Source organism: Cygnus atratus, chromosome 5 (assembly GCF_013377495.2).
Source record: "Cygnus atratus isolate AKBS03 ecotype Queensland, Australia chromosome 5, CAtr_DNAZoo_HiC_assembly, whole genome shotgun sequence".
Lineage (NCBI taxonomy): Eukaryota > Metazoa > Chordata > Aves > Anseriformes > Anatidae > Cygnus > Cygnus atratus.
In genome coordinates, this window is record NC_066366.1 from 33,634,879 (window position 1) to 33,651,294 (window position 16,416).

General features: G+C 44.5%; 1 protein-coding gene across 7 annotated transcripts in view; it reads right to left on the reverse strand.

Moving 5' to 3' along the window:
* The window catches only part of AMBRA1 (autophagy and beclin 1 regulator 1), a 130,593-nt gene that overhangs the window by 111,865 nt on the left and 2,312 nt on the right, over nucleotides 1-16,416 (reverse strand). For 4 of the 7 annotated variants that reach the window (XM_050711045.1, XM_035539684.2, XM_050711047.1 and 1 more), the window contains 6 exons: nucleotides 8,934-9,189; nucleotides 8,620-8,678; nucleotides 7,709-7,892; nucleotides 6,916-7,088; nucleotides 6,065-6,131; nucleotides 4,018-5,477 (listed from right to left, as the gene is read on the reverse strand). In XM_050711045.1, coding sequence (XP_050567002.1) covers nucleotides 4,018-5,477; nucleotides 6,065-6,131; nucleotides 6,916-7,088; nucleotides 7,709-7,892; nucleotides 8,620-8,678; nucleotides 8,934-9,068 — 2,078 coding nt within the window. In that variant the 5' untranslated portion in view covers nucleotides 9,069-9,189. Of the gene's footprint in view, nucleotides 1-4,017; nucleotides 5,478-6,064; nucleotides 6,132-6,915; nucleotides 7,089-7,708; nucleotides 7,893-8,619; nucleotides 8,679-8,933; nucleotides 9,190-10,109; nucleotides 10,179-13,225; nucleotides 13,873-16,416 lie in introns of those variants that run through there. The other 3 variants (XM_035539686.2, XM_050711046.1, XM_035539685.2) reach the window with 3 other exon arrangements.

Sequence of the window (16,416 nt, forward strand, 5' to 3'; positions counted from 1 at the left end):
ATTCACAGTAATCCATTTAAATCTCTAGTCAAAATAAACAGGTAAACAACATCGAGATTTCCCCCTTAGCACTATATGAGCAGCTACAGCTTGAAGCATAGAGGACAAGTTTCACCTTGTACATTTCTTTTCCCTCTGTTTCATAGGATGAGGTTTGAGTTACATGAACAGGGACACAGGTGGCACTACTTGCTCCTTGCATCCCTGCTTGAAAGATTATGGCCTGGTATGTCACGACAGAATGTAAAAAAAAAAGATTTAAAACCAGAGGATTTTGCGTGTGTGTGTCTGTGTGTGTGTAACAACTCACTAATTACATGGAGATCACTGGTATCATAATGAAATGGCCAGAGAGGTGCCATTTGAAGATGTGCATCAGATTTATCAGACAGCACAGCACTATACCTCTTTCATTAGCTGAGGAGCTGAAATAGATGTCAGGAAAGACTGCCGCTAGGCTTTTATATTTTATACATCATTTTCTTAAGAAGGTGACACCAGCTACTCACAAGCAAGCAGCTGACTAGGATTCTCTCTCATTCCCTGTTCAACTTTTCATTACAAACCTGAATTAAGCCATTGTTGCTACATTTGCTAAAGTACTTACAGGATCTTTTCCCTCACTGAGATTACAGTATTAACACAATGCCTTCTCCACACATTTTTTTTAATTAAAAAGTTATAGAAAAATTAAACTAGCTAACATCTGTTGCTCGATTATCTTTGCTTCATCCAGATCTTGCCAATTTCATGCAGCACATTTCATATGCCAACTTCAGGGATTTCTAGGACTCTTTTTACTTTGATGTTAGAAGTGAGGCAAAAATCAATCCACAGGGGAAAAAACCCTACATTTTAATTAATGAGATCAGCCTGGAGAACCTCAGAAAAGCTGAAGCTCAATCTCAGCAACTTCTGCTTAAGGTAGACCATGACCTTCCCCAACTTCATACATCCCTGACACAGCTTCAAGCTCCTCACTGCCTGTGCTGCTTTCATGCCAAGCTGAGTATGACAAGACTGCTGCACCACCAAGGCTCTCACTGACACATTCCGCCTATTAGAGATGCCAAAACTGTTAGTCAGGAATAGCTTCATTACATGCTTATTAGTGCCTCCATGATTAGCCCAAGATAATTAATCCAGCACCATCAGAAAGAGCAGAATTCTCTCTACCCAGATGGTGTAACTGCATCAACAGAATTCAAAGAGGAACAACCTTCCTTAAACTACCTATTAACTTAATTGACCCTCTACGGCAATGTCTTCTCAGCAAGACACTTCTCAGCCAGGCAAGCCAGGTCAAGAAATGGATCCTGCCCATGGACTGGCAATGGGAATACACGCACAGTTTCCAGATGCAATTTCTATCTTAAATTTTTCAGCTAGCCTTTGAATAAAGAGCTCAATTGCCCAACGAGGACATCTAATGGAGAAACAAAGAAAAACAGAAGATAAGATGCAGGTTTGGAGCAAACAGATGTACCCCAGTGCGAAGACCTACCTAACCTGAGGTCCACAGGTACAAATTACATTGATTGAAAGTAGGTATCAGTCATCACTTGCTTCCTCGGGCTTGAAGACTCTCCTCCCCTCCTCTCTTTCCCCATCACTTTCAGTGTTACAAAGCTTACACCTCAGGAACCTTAGTCACCATCTTTGCACATTTCTAGAGCTGCAAAAGTTAATAAACATTTTGGACACTGCTATGCAGGAGTGGTTCCAGAATTGCCAATTATGGGAGCACAATCTAGGTCTGGGAGACTAGGCAGCTGGACCTGAGCGTGCTTATTCTAGGGGGGAAAAATAGGTAGGTAAGTGGCCTCTTGCTGACTTGTACTGCTCTGTGAGGGAAAATATAATATAGTCTGAGAAAGGGAAAAAAAAAGTGACACCTGCAGGATATAGGTATCCCACTAGCAGGGTTTCTTTTAAGGGGAAAGATTTCACAAAGCTCCCCACAGGCCCACCCAGCATGTTTAACAGGAAAGCAAATGAAGCTTTGCTTCAAGGAAATTGCTGCAAGCATTTTACTACCAGATTGCTCCCTGCTTCCAGCTTCCTTACCTCTCTACTCTACAGCCACCTTAACTTCAGTTAGAAGCAGAAGCCCACGCCATGCCCGTTCTCAAGGGAAGTCTGACAACAGAAGCAGGTTTCGTACTATAGGAATTCCTCTGGAATTAGGCTCGCTTATTGAGCTACGTGCCCCAGATTCATCCATCCTTGCAAAAAACATCTGTTTGCACAGGCAACCAGGTAGGAAACTGACCCTGCACAGATGCTACAACCACAGAGGAGACAGCAGCAACCAGCATCTGCAAAGTGACCCAGAGATTTAGTTACAGGATTCCAGCATTTAGGCCACAGCCAGTTCAGCTCCTGCATGGTGGGGTAGACCAAGTTGAATGCCTCAGAGCGTTTTTAAATGGTAACTCCTACAGAACTAACTGGAAGATCATATCTACAAATTCCACCATATCTCGCTGTCCAAATATGTACCAACTGCCTGATCATTACAATGGTTATTTGCCCCCTTTATTTCTGACACCGCAGTGACTGGGCCCAGAGAACAACCAATATAGTGGAGGTATTACGAGCACGTACAGCTATTTCAAAAGAAAAAGTAATACGAGACTTAGGCAAGTGCCATTTTAAAGCTGTATTTGTCAGCTCCTTCTCACCTCTCTGTTCTTTTATAAGGGTCTAGAAGATATCTGATATAAATTAGTGTCAGGTAAGTCTAGGCCCAAGAAAGAAGTAGTTACCATGTAATCAGCTCGAGACTCTCATTAAGGCAGGCTATAAAAAAAAACTGGGGCAAGAATTTAGAAGCAAATGAATCATTTCATGACTATCGCCACTTATTTGCTATGCAACTACAGCAAAAGAAAGGCAGCCACTGTTCCGGTCTGAGTATAAGCAGCTTATCTGCAGGAAGAAGGAAAGAATTCCCTTTCCTCAGGCAATTCTGTGTACAAAGCCTCATCAGTCAGTTACATTTGCATCAAACCTGGAAACTTTGCTTTCCTAAAGCACAAAGCATCCATTTCCAAGAAACACCAGGACTGGACCTTTCTTCTGACAAACACGCAAATCACTTGACCAAGAGGATGTCAAACAAAGCAGTGAGAAAGCCCTATCCAAAGCATGCACGCAGCTGAATCATTGGTACAAGCCAGTGGAGAGACTTCCACACAAAGCACAGGTCCTTCCTGGTGCAAGCCTGATTTGGCTTGCTCTAGTTGCCTGCAACATATCTGACATCTAAAAAGTCCTTCCAAAAAAAGAATCCCCTTGCTAAAAAGGAATACAGCAGACCCTAAAACGTTCAGCAATCAGCAGGCTCCCAAACAGCCCATCCATTCAGGAGAACAAGAGCCACTTTTAAAACCTACCTCTTTATCATGGGCAAGCAAAGCACGCGGGTTTGATCAAACACTCACAGCCAATATATATTCCCAACCCTCTGACACAGAGCTTTAGATTTTTTCACCCAACATGGCAACACCAAGGAAATTATTGTTAACCCTTCCAACTTAGCAACTACAACCTCAACAAGACAGAGCACTCAAGAAAGCAGTTCTCAACTCCTGCTCAATTCCCCATGCCTAACCTGGGCAGATTTTCCATGTACACCATGCGGATGCTATGGGGTACAAAGGACAGCATAGCACATCCTGTGTTCCCACCCCCTCTACAAGATCTGAGAAACACCAGTAGCACAGTTCACTCCAGAGCTCTGCTACTAGAGCCTGTCCTTTTGCCTGTTTGCACTATCATCCTCCTTTCCCATTAAGAGGTCTGGTCTCTGCCCTTACAACCTTCGGAACACATCTGCAGAATGACAATGGCATCTACAAAAGACATCAATGCAATGTCTCTATTTTCAACCACACAAATAGCACACGAACACATGACAAAAGGTTTTTAACTCTGAAAATACTGAAAAAAATCAGACCAGATGGGAAAGGTTTAAGAAAAAAATGGAGGAGGAAGGCAGAGCATATATCTTACCTCCTGAGTGAATCCTCCTCTGAGCTTTCCTCAGGCATTTCCTGGTTTAAGGCCTCCTGTGATACATTCCCAGGTCTGCTTGAAGCCGACTGGCTGTAAACTCTTTCCCAGTGCCCCGTCTCCTGGTTAAAGACCACTCCCACGGTCCTCTCCTCCTGCGGGGTGGAAGAGCTGCCCAGCTGCAGCCTGCTAGAGGCAGGAGATCTGCCCTCGGTTCTCTCTGCAGGCTGCACCTGGCTGGTATTTGGAGGCACACCCTCAAACGTGCTTTGGACCTGCCCTGGCGTATAGCTAGGCGTGCTTCTTTCCCAGCGCAGCGTGTCATTGTTAAAGGTCAGCAGGTTATGACAAGCGCGACAGCGGTTCAGGTGACCCCGGGACAAATTGGAATTGTTTTCACTGCTGTGCGGAGTCTGCTGATGGGAGGGACCAGGCCGATCAGGCTCAATGTTGTTGTTGAGCATTTCTTGAGCCTGTTGCGACTGGCTGGGCTCCCCACCAATCCCCTGATCTAACTCCTGAAGCCGGTCATATTCCAAGAAGAATCGCCTCAAATCACACTGGAGCTCATTACGGATGCTGGCCGGGTTGCTCGGGCCAGCGGTACTACCGCTGTCCGCCTCGGCCCCGGGGGCTAGGAAGCCTCTCCCTTCTGTTGCGGAGGTATAGACCGACGCCTGGGAACCTCCCTCCTGCTGCCTCAGCACCGACAGCAAGCTCACGGAGGAGGCACTGGTCCTAGGGGGAGGCATGGCTTCCAGCTCCGACCGGGAGCTCATGTTCAGCACTGTCCTGGACCAGTCAGACCCACCTAAGCCCGAAGCCATCTCTCTCGCAGACTGTTGGTAGCGGGACTGGTGGCCTGCCAAAGGCCCGCTCAGGGACCGCCGCGTGGGGCCCAGGCTAAGGTTGCGCAGGGTGTTGCCAGCAGTGCTGCTCTGAACTGTGCTGAAAGCAGAGGGCCTGTTAAGTATCCCCTGCTCCTCCTGTGCTACAGAGGCCTGCTCTGGGGGTTGGTAAGGCTCTGTCTGCACAGAGGAGAAGGATGTGCCAGTGGCACCAGAAGACGTGGAGGGTGCATTTTCCTGGTGTGGGAAGAGAGAAGATGGAAGTCTTGCACTAGAGCATCGGCTGCAAAGGCACAACATCCCCAGGTGCTGGCAGCACTCTGCTGTGGGGTAGCTGACACGCTCCCGGAGCCTGTTATAGACAGATGCCCTTGTGTTCTCACTGGCTGGAGGTGGAGGTGGAGGTGGTGGAGGCGGTGGAGGGGATGGGGTAGCAGAGTCTTGAACACTGTTTTGCTCTCCCACCTGTATGCCGGAGGAGCGGGAGGACAACATATGCAGGAAGTTGTGGAGGAGAGGCGTGCGCCTCACAGGCTGAGAGGGAAGGATAGCGCGTTGGCGATAATGTGGCATCTCTGTACTGTCCACAGAGATTTCCACTTCCTCGTCACTCTGCAGAAGGAAACAATCAAAGTTCAGTCACCTCACAGCAAAATCCTACGCTTCCAGATAAAATGAAGAAAGCCACTACCATCCCAGACAGATGGAAGGATGTGATAAGCATTTTCCCTCTTCCTAGAGAGGGAAAAAAAGGGTCCGGCCTTGAGTTGCAGGAAGCCAACTCTTTACTTCAAAGGAGCTCATTTTTGGATCCAGACCACCTCTTCCTCCAGCCCAGTGAGCTTCTGTTCATACCAGCAGAAGCAGTAGCATCTGAGGGTCAGCAGCTGTGGGGAGCACCGCTAATAGGTCATGGAGCTTCAAATCCAGCAGGATGTCACAACACAACGGAAAGAGCAGGGGCATTGAGGCATCTGTCCCACCACTAATGAGACAGCGAGGGCAAAACGAGCACACTTAAGAGAGTTCTTTAATAGCCCTGCATATTACGTGAGAACATTTCTGTGCCCAATTAAGTTGGGACAGAATTCAGCTTGGAAAAACTGCAGGTTTTCAGAAAAGCATAAATCTGCTTAGGAAGAGACCAGGGTTAATAAATAAAGCACCTTGTAATTAGTCAGTCAGTGCATTACCCTTACCTGCTGGTTGGAAGGGTTAACAATTGCTGTGAGCAAGTAGTGTCCCAAGGGATCAAACCGTACTAACCTAAAACAAAAGCAGAGCCACAGTATCAATCATCAGTTCACATTCCACATTGACACAGGAAACTAGACACAGCACGAAAGAAAATCCCACATGAAATATCTGCAGTGTTACTACATTACCTACCATCTTGGCTTCTGAAGGATGACAAAAAAGCTTACGCATTAAGAAGAAAACATACTTATTTAGCTGAAGACTGCAGCTATTTTTCAGTCCACAGCAACTCTATACAGAAGTTAAAAGCTGGCAGTAAGCACTGCCGTATCAGTTGAAACAGCCAGGGAGTTTTAGGAAGATGTACATATATATTACGAACTGGAATTAGGTACAAAGGGAGAGATTAACTCCTCTTGAATGTTACTTCATCGTCTTAAACTGCTCAAAGGATGGCATCAAGTTTCCAGCAGCAGTTTCCTCTGTAACCGCACTGAAATAGCAGTTCAGCACTCTCTTCCAGCAGCTTCTGGGTTCTCTCATCCTTATGGTTGACAAGTTTAACTACTAAGCTTACAAATGAAAATGGAGTAGATACTGAAGCCATTTGTAGGACACATGGCTGATTACAAATACAAACATCCAAACCGATACATTATTTCCAATTGCTTTTTTCCCCTATTCACAGGGCTCTGTTTTTTTTTCCTACCAGATCGGTCAAGTAGTTGCTAACAGTGCTTCTCTCCTCTGCCTCAGCACAGAGGGTGCAGCATCCCAAAGGAAAAACCCATATTCCCCAAACCTGACCATTTTTCCTGACAAGTGCCCTCTTCCTCTGGAAACAGGAACTCACCGGACCCGCTCCATTTCACTGGCTGTTTTCACCACTGCAAAAGGCTCCCGACGGCTCCAGTCCCAGAAATGTATCTCATTGGCAGTTGCAATCAGCAAGAGCTGAGCCGTAGGATGGAAAGCAAGCGATGCAATGGCGTTGTTGCTATCTGTGAACCAGCTCTCACTTCCACCCTGAGTGAGGAGTCAAGAATCACAAGCAGTTTATCATACAAGATCATTAGGTTTCCATGTACATCCCCCCTCTGAGACTCTGCCTACAGCATTGAAGTGACATACTTTCAACAACAGCTGTTCTCATATGAGACCATATCCAGAACACAGTACTACCTGCAACAACGACCAAAGATGTACTTTTACATGTGCGTCTCAAACAGCCTGTACAAATGCTGCCTAACAAAGTGACCAGGTAAGCATCCTTATTTTGTCTGTGGGCCAATCACCAGGCTAGGTAGAATTGGTAGCGCAGCAGCTTTTCTAATTAAGAATTCAAATATGCCCAAGGGAATGAAAAATGGCAAGTCTTTCACATAAGCTAAACAGGCATCTTGCACAAAGTTCTCCAGCATTATCTGTACCACTCATATCAGGGCTAAGGAGCATGACCTACCTGACGGATTCTTCATTCAGTCTGGTCATCTCCTCTCTAGACAAAGGAGGACAGCTACAGTCTGCTCTATTCTATGCAAAACTTCCAAACATCTCTCTTATCAGGCAACATTTGGCAAAAACTCGGACAAAAAAGGTCACCACCCACCAAATACAAAAGCATGTGCGTTTCAGGAAAGACTTACATGTAAATCCCAAATTCTAACCTCCCCATCTAGGCATCCTGAAGCAATGAGGCCTGGGATGGTGGGATGGAAGGTCACACACCAGGGAGTGCGGCGATGTCCAACCAAGGAATGAACACACTTGCCCGTTTTCACCTCCGTGATGTAGATGTTGTGGTTCACGTGTGTGGAAGCCATTAGGGTTCTAGGGATGCAGAAGGCAGGACAAGCATTAGCACGAGAAGAGTACAGCAAACCAGGCTGCGGTTAGCTTCAACTCAACAGGATCTTTTTGCACCTAACCCAGCACACATAGCCCCACACTCAAAGGATAAGAGGCTACTCTACCACCACCAATGGCCAGAAGGGTTCTTGTGGCCAGATTTCAGGGTCCATGCAAGCAAGAGCTCATCAGATCTGCAAGCACAAACTTGACCGTGAAAGTCAGAGTCATCATGCAGCTCAGAAGGAACTCTTCTGAGTGACAGTTTGGGGCAAATAAACATTCCCAGTTCTCCACACCAGCTCAACCAGTCAAGTGACACAGAGATCCCACCGCCATTCCTGTTTCCAATGCACGCAGCGTTCTGCTCTGTTCTTTAGTCCTCACTATCCCACTGGGTGTGCCCCATCACTTGGAATGGGGTACGAAAACACCCTTTACTCCCTCAAGTTTTTCATGAAATCCCATGGTGGCCACACAGACCCTTTTTCCTTAGAACTACGCATCGCTTGGGTACCTCAGAAATTAAACACCAGCTACGCCTGAAGCTGTGAGATTAGGAAGGTGTGCACGTTCCATCCATGCATGCCAGGAACCAGGAGTTTCACTTGGCTGTTCAGGACTGAACAACTTGACGGGCACAAGCCTCCTTCACTTTTTTAAGCGTAAGGAGACTGCTGAAACAGGGAACGAACTAGGAGTTAATTACCTGTCTGGACTAAACGCCAGCAAGAAGGTGGAGCGTGGACTGTCTGGCAACTCAACTTTCTGAAAAAGCCAACAAAGCAGGAAGTGTTGCAAGTGTCACATGATCGTACTTTAACTGTAAGCCACACGGACAGTAAGGGGAACCCGCTGCAGGAACATATCTATTATCACATCGCTGCAGGAACTGAACAGAGCCAGAGAGCATATCAAGTGTAACACATCAAATGTACAATCACGAGACAATTTATCTTCAAATCCCTGCCTCCCGTCCCCCTCTCCAACACCAACCTGTGCACCTCTGTTCTGTGACCTTACCTTGCCCTCCCATTTCATCCATCGAGTTTTATCCTCCACCAGCTCCTGCAGGAGCCGCTGAGCACCCAGCGCCTGGGTGCCCCGCTCCCTACCCCACAGGATGCGGACCGCATTCTTCTCCGGTACAAACTTCATGGCTCTCAGCAACCAACGTTACGCCAACCAGCGGGAGAAGACACCAGCAGGTTCCAGATGACAACCAGCACTGAGCTACAGACAGGCTATCCACATGTCAACTGTTTATCTTCATGGAAACCTAGAAAGAGAAGAGAATGATAAGAAAGGCAGCTTTTACCTGGATAAAGGAAGAACTTTAAATCCCAATACAACAGATTTAAGGGGAGCATCTACCCTCTCCCCTGCCTTTGCTGCCTTTTTACATTATCAGGGCCCAGTTTTGACAGTTCTGCAGCCAAAGATTACTTTAAAAGGGTTTTGAAAGCATCTAGCCATTTCCACGTACAGATATTGCAGACATACCACATCTAAAGAGAATTAAAAATTGGACTTGAAACTTTCACCCTTCCCTCCATCTCTTGCTGTACATAATAAAGGAAAAAAAAAATCTATGAAGTGACACTCTTTACACCTTAAAGATTTAGCTCCTATCTGGGAAGGCTGGCAGATAGCTAGAGGAATAGCATTAAAAATTGACAATAATAACAGAAGTCTCTGCAAAATTGTGCGGATTTCAGTAACAGTAACCATTAGCACTGCAAGAGTTAGACAAGCGAAGCACCTCAAGTCCTAATTATTTCCAATTCTATCCCAACAGTTCACAGTGTATGAAAACAAGCACGTAGCAGACCAAAACCTTTCACTGAAGGCTGCAGTGGCATATTGGCTAACTCCACCACGATGGCTCATTTTGCCTGTCTGCAAATCATCTCTCCATCTCAGAACAACAGTTCCCTTAAGTAATACACAATGGCAAAGATTGATGCTTTTAGTGTATTTTGAGCTGCTAAGGGAAAACATTAGTAATACCTGTTGGTTGGTGTTTTGTTTGGTTGGTTTTTAGAAAAAAGTTAGGTTTTTGACAGAACAAAACAGAGCAACCACGTTACATAGCTTTTAAATAGTCTCCTGCACTGGGGCTCGTTACCAAAAGCTTTCCCAAAAGAAGATTTTTTTTGGGGATAGACAAAACAAGGAATGCTGCTGCAATGCTATTACCTTTTGATCCCACCAGAGCGCGCATACTACTCTGCCATCTCTTTTCAATGAGAAGATCTAAAGATAAATCCTCCTCGGTTCATGTCACATGAAACAAAACCACCAATACTCTATCACAAAGGAAGTGGCAACTTTAAAAAAAAAAAACAGGCAAAAACACACACACAGGAAAAAAGGTTCACATACCAAGAAGAGATAATTGTTAAATGACGGAATTCAGAGCGGTCATTAGCAAACCTTCCTTTCCTCCCACTCTCCCTAAAAAAACCCTCCTGAGCGGATGATTCAAGGCAGCTGCTGCTTATTGGGAGGAGCTGTCTGAAGAGATAAGCCAGGAAAATGAGTTCCAATAAAGCAGACCAGTTTTCATTTGTAAAAGTACAATAAAGGGTACTAAAGTAAAGTGAGGAACAAGTAAATGCATCAACCTTTCGAGAAGCGAAATTCACCACAGAAATTCAAGCTAGCTGGAACTTTCCTGATGCTTAATGTGAACAGCATGGGGATCATCTATTCCAGGGAAGCTAAACTACCCAATATAAAATAAGCCTTCTTTTAAGAATCTGTGAAAGTCAGCCAAGTATTAGGTAGGAATTACTCTACAAAATAAAAGCCTTACTGGAAAGCGACAGAAAAACTGAAGTTGTCATACCGCAAGAGAGTTCACAGAAGCAACTGTACAGATGAAAAGAGCCCAAACCCCAAATGCTAGAACAGTACAAAAAGGCTAACTAGAGTAGATACGGCCAAAGCACTGTATAACACATGAATCACTAAACCAAACTTTTTCTTCATTAAACGCTAATAAACCTGGATTCTGCAAGCAAGGCCAGTCACCCACGTTCAGAAGTGAAGGGGGTCAGAGTGGAGGAAGCGTGGCTGGGAAGGACAGGTCAAGAACAACACAGGCAATAAAAAGCCTGTTTTATGGGAGCAAACTATACGTCTAGTTTTGCCTGGGAAAATTAAGAAAACAGCAGCTGACTAGTCTTTATGGGTGCTTTCAAGGATCAAGTACGATGTCAACGCAAGAATAAATGTGTAAACCAAAACACAAACGGGAGACCAGACTTGCAGCTGAACCAAGCTGGAAGTCCAAGACCTCAACCACCAAGCTTCAGAGTAGCCTTCCAATAGGTGTAAAGGACAAACAATCTAAATAACTTAATAGAAGCTGATAATTTAAAAGCAGGATAACCCAATTACTCATGAGAAAGTACAAGCTCCGACAGCTTGGGAACATTTCAGTCCTATAAGGACTGAGATTACATGAAGTACAATAGCAACAAGGAAACCAAGATGTTTATCAAGCATCTTGATGTTTGTTTATGCCATGAGTAAGTTTACATACTGTAAAATAAACAGATAACACCTACAAATGCATTTAGGGAGCTCCTTGTATTCACCTTATTTAAAGATTAAGTCACCTTCACAGCATAAAAGCAAGTACCTACCTTAAAACAACTTATCTAAATCTTCGCAGATGCGTACTAATTTTTTGAACTAATTCGGATATAACAAACACTTCATACGTGAGCCTCCTGAGCGTGTTCAAACTTGCTCTTTTTCCCTCAGGGACTGTCCCTCATTTTCCAGCTGCTTTGAACTGACTCACCTCTTTAAATCACTTGAAAAGAAAACAAAATAAAGCTCCAGACTTAAAGCCTATGCTACCTGCTCAACATCTTTAAAGGCTGGGATCTCATCAGAAGGAGCTGAGTGCATCCTTCCTGAGCAGAGCTGGCACTCCAGAGTCACTGCTGGTCCCTCTGCGGACCAAGCTTTATTCATGCTTCAGAAGTTTAATCCCTTACCTGAATTAGCCTGAATACAGTAACTGCTCTCCACTGCTTGGCGACACGCTCTGCAACACTTTGGATTGGCAAGGAAAAAGAAAATCCGAGCCTTTAAATGGAGAAAGAGATGCAGCATAGATATGGGCGTTATCTCTGCTACCTTTAGCAGGAAGACTTTAACTTTATTATTGTATCATCTGCTCAGGGTTTTGTTGTTGTTTTCATTTGTTTGTTTTGCTTTGTTGGTTTTGGTTTGTTCATTTGTGTTTGTTTTTTCCCCAAGAGATAGACCCAGTTCCTTCTCTAATCTAATACAGGTACCCATCAAATCCAAACATTTTGCTCAGATGTAAGGAGAAAAATGACAGCGTGCCACTAAATCCCATGAAAAGACAAAACACTGAAGTACCAACCACATCAGTCATCCAACTAACGAAGTTTAAAATGAGCTCTGTGGGCTTGAAAATACAACTCAGGCCACAGCATCAAGAAAACGTGTGGTTCCTTGGACCAAACCTGCCTGGGCCAGCAGCGGACCGATTCAGCAGCAGCGTTGCTTCTGTTACAAAAGCTGAGCTATCACAGCTGATGAGCAGCCGACCACCAGCACCAGGAACTGCTTTGGGACCTGTATTTCTCTGTTGTCTTGTTTTGCGTTTTTAAACCAGGATGACCAGAAGTGGAGTCCGACAACTAGAAGATTAGGTGATGCCCTGGATGTGGGCCAGGGCTCCAGAGAAATTCCCAAAGTGGAAACTCAGAAATTTTTCTGTAATTGGCGGCTTTGTTTCCTTAACAGTTTTCTCCCTTCAGGGCATTTCAGGACAGCACACTGGGCTGTTTATAATTTTGGAAAGAGCACAGCCCAACCCCAAGCCTTTTCACTTGCTCTGCGCCAGCTGTCCTTGAGGAAGCCTCAAGAACTGGCCTCAGATCAGTGTAAGCTCAGTTGTGATCATCACTTCTACAGATGCTGAACCTCCCCAAAACCAAATTGAAGCAGCAAATTAACTGGTAACACTTCATAGTGGTACAGGACCACAAGAAAACACCAACAAAAAGGTGGGAAGTGAGGAGGAATAAACCTAAACCCATTCAAATGGCCTTACAGAAAGGATGTCAAGATGTTTTGTGTGTTATGCAGTGGGTCTGTCAGTTTTCCACTAACAAGCTTCAGCATTTTACAGAGATCCTGGTCCCATTTCTTAAACACACACAGCTTTGGCATTAAATATTTTGTGGAGAATCTGGAAGCATAGCTGGCTTTGGGGAAAGAAGTTATTTCACATAGCCTTCAGCTCTTGACTACAGATCTCTTACCACTCCTAAGGACCTCCTGGTTGTGTGCAGAGCATGCCCCTGGGAGCCTTTCCTGACACGTGCGTACAGGAGCAGTGGTATCTGCTCCACCGGTGGTTAAATGAAAAAAGCTGCAATCGGTAAACACTACTTATAACGGGAGTTCTGTCCAAAAGATACAAATGTCCAAATAGTTACAGACAGCTTTGCTGCCCAAAGAGCTCTCAAGTGAACGACGAAGACAGAAACAACATTAAGTGAAAGATAAAAACCATCCCTGGCTTTGCAATCTGGGATGCATGGAGAGAATCCCCCAGAAAAGCGCAGAGAGGAGGAAGGGAGCACATGCTGTTACTTTCTGTCTCCAAGTCCCTTTGTCAAGCTTTAAGACTTCCAGAATGCGTTGACTATAAAACCAATGGGATCCCCACAAGTTATGGGTCAGTGCCAGCAGTATGTAGTGTACTAATGTAAATACAATCAAAAACACTGCATAGTGGTTTTGGTTGTATTTAGTAAATATTAGTGATAACTCAATAAATCCACTATTGCACAATCAGGTGACTTCTACCAGTAACAATCTGAAGACCACGCGCAGAACAGTTTTTATGGTGGTAAAGGCCAAACGCTTCACCTTCACTACCAGCGATCCTTAGAGGCTGCAGTCACAAGACATGCCATTTCCTCAAATCACTTTCTACAACCAGGTTTCCCTCCTATTTTACAAAGTTTAATTTTGAGGCAAATTGCTTTATCAGGACCCCAGCATCTTTAACATGCCCTAAAGAGGGAAGGAAAAGACACCATGCGTGCTGAAGAGAGCCTGAGACCATCTTGTCAGTATGCCTGCAGCCTACACAGCCCCTCTCCTTTCACAGGAGCTTCACTGATAAAGCAACAAGTCCTCGTTCTCCAAGACCCAGAGACAGGACATCTCCAAAGGAGAACTAGAAGCCTAAAGCATCGTTCAGAACATGCGCGAGCAGTAACACAGCTCCCATGACTTTCTAGTTCAGCGCCCTGTTTCTGCTCCAAGTTTCTCCCCTCTGCAATAAGGGGGGAGTGATGCCAACAGCTTCCTAAATTGCACAAAACAAGATGCATAAAAAGCCCCAGAAATGCTATCCTGGGTAGAAGAGGACCTCAAGCCTACCAGCATTTTTATTAAAGTCGTTGATTCAATTCATACCAAGTACCTTGCCATTCCCTCTAAACCTTTTCATGTCTCCACATGAAAGACTGAGCAAAATAAAAAAAATAAGTTGATGTAAAACCAAAACAAAAAAGCTGATTTGCCCTCTCCACACTGTATCAGCTCAGCTAAACAAACAGGACGAGTCAAAGAGTCCTAGTTTGGTAAGTAATCGAACTATGTAGCACTGGAATTTGAACAATGCAAAAACAACAACAAAAATCAGTAAAAAAGGGTGACATGACTCATATCCAGAACAGTTCCACTGATCTAAACTTAGTACCTCCTGCTCTTCCAAAACTTGTCTTGTGCTCCATACAAAGCAGCCAAGCCACATGAATTTCTGAGAAAGTACCTGATCAGCTGCATTTTTACACTTTCCTCCCAATACCACAATTCGTCTTCCCTTCATTCCAAGTGATAACTTCAAAGTTATCTTGCAGCAATATCTAAATGGACATGCATTGGAAATAAGCTGAAAGAATGAAAGAAGCAAAACTAGAGTGCGTTATATTGCTTTCTGTTTCTACTTCTGTGTCCGTGATTATCCCAAAAAACAAACAAAATAAAACCACGGGAACTTTAAATTAAGACACTGGAAATACGCAGGTTCCTGACATTAGGCTACTAAAGAGCACAAAGCCAGTCCTCAACCAACCGCCCCAAACTGTAAAAAGAAAAGAACCTGAAGAGGATAGACAGTAAGTTTGTGATGGAACTAGGTAACAGGGTCCAGATTTACCACCACGAAGGCACTTTCATTGTGTGACTCTTTTTACTCTTCAAAGCTTTAAAGATATTCAGCAAGTTGAAGTTTTCCTTTGATTAAAGGGAGAGGGATTTAGAAAGTAACTCCAAAGCACATCTTTTGCAGATGCACTAGATACACGGCTCTAAGTTGTATCTGCAACTCTACGCATTTCCATATAAATCACAACAGGATTATGAAAAGAAAATAACTAGCATTAGTGCTTCTTGATTAAAAAACCCATTGTTGTATTTTAAATTGAAACCACAAACAGCTCAGGAAATTTAATTAGATTACAAAGATGTCAAGAGCACATTGTCATATCATATCTTGAAATGACAACAACGTGGAGCTGACTGCCATCAGAATCTGAATTTGTCTTCCCGGTCTGGATTAAATGAGCTAGAATACCTGTAAGAGAAGTACTTTTAATTGCTAGTTATTTACAGCAAAAATATCAGAAAGTGGAAGAGAAAGCTGCAGATACCACCTTCTAAAGGTCAGCAAACTGGTGGTACAGATGAGAAGGGAAGTCATAAAAAGGTAAGCAATAAGCTGTGTCTGGCAGCTTCATTTGCCAGCGATAACACGAAGCATTTCCCTGTCTATTATTGCTATTTCCACATAAGCGTCAAGAATTCTTGAGGAGATACTAGCTCCAATCCACAGGCCGGGAAGAGAATAAATATAATTTCATAAAGCTGTAAGGTCTGTCAAAGAGCAGACCTGAGATCCAGGAGATTAAGAGTTTGTGTCCCGACTCCGCGCTCAGCCCGTGGTATCTTTGGCAAAGCCCTGCACACAGTAGGAAAGGAGGGGCAGAGCAAAGAGAAGAATAGAGCAAAAAAAGAAAGCAGCTTAACCCCTTCAGAGAACCACTCTCATTTTGATAGAGGAGCAAAGAAATTCTCAATTAACGTAAATATTGAGGTTTTGAGAAGTCCCATGAAGGTTCCTCAAGCTCAAGAGCCGCAGCCAAGTGCTACCTACCAGCATCACGCATGCAAGAACAATTTGGGAGCACTGGCATCACAGAGTGCAATGGTTTGGGTTGGCATGGAAGGGTTTTGGGAATGGCATGGGTATCCATCCACAGGGTGAAGTATTTTATTCATTCAGACCTGCGCTGCCAATTCCTGACACCCTTTCCCCTTCTCAGCCTCAGAAGAAGCATGTGAGAAACGTAAGGAGGAAGGAACAAAAAAGTATCAGAAACGGGGGTCAGACACTCCTCTGAACCGTTCTACGCTGCTCCAGGTGGCGAGTTAGTGC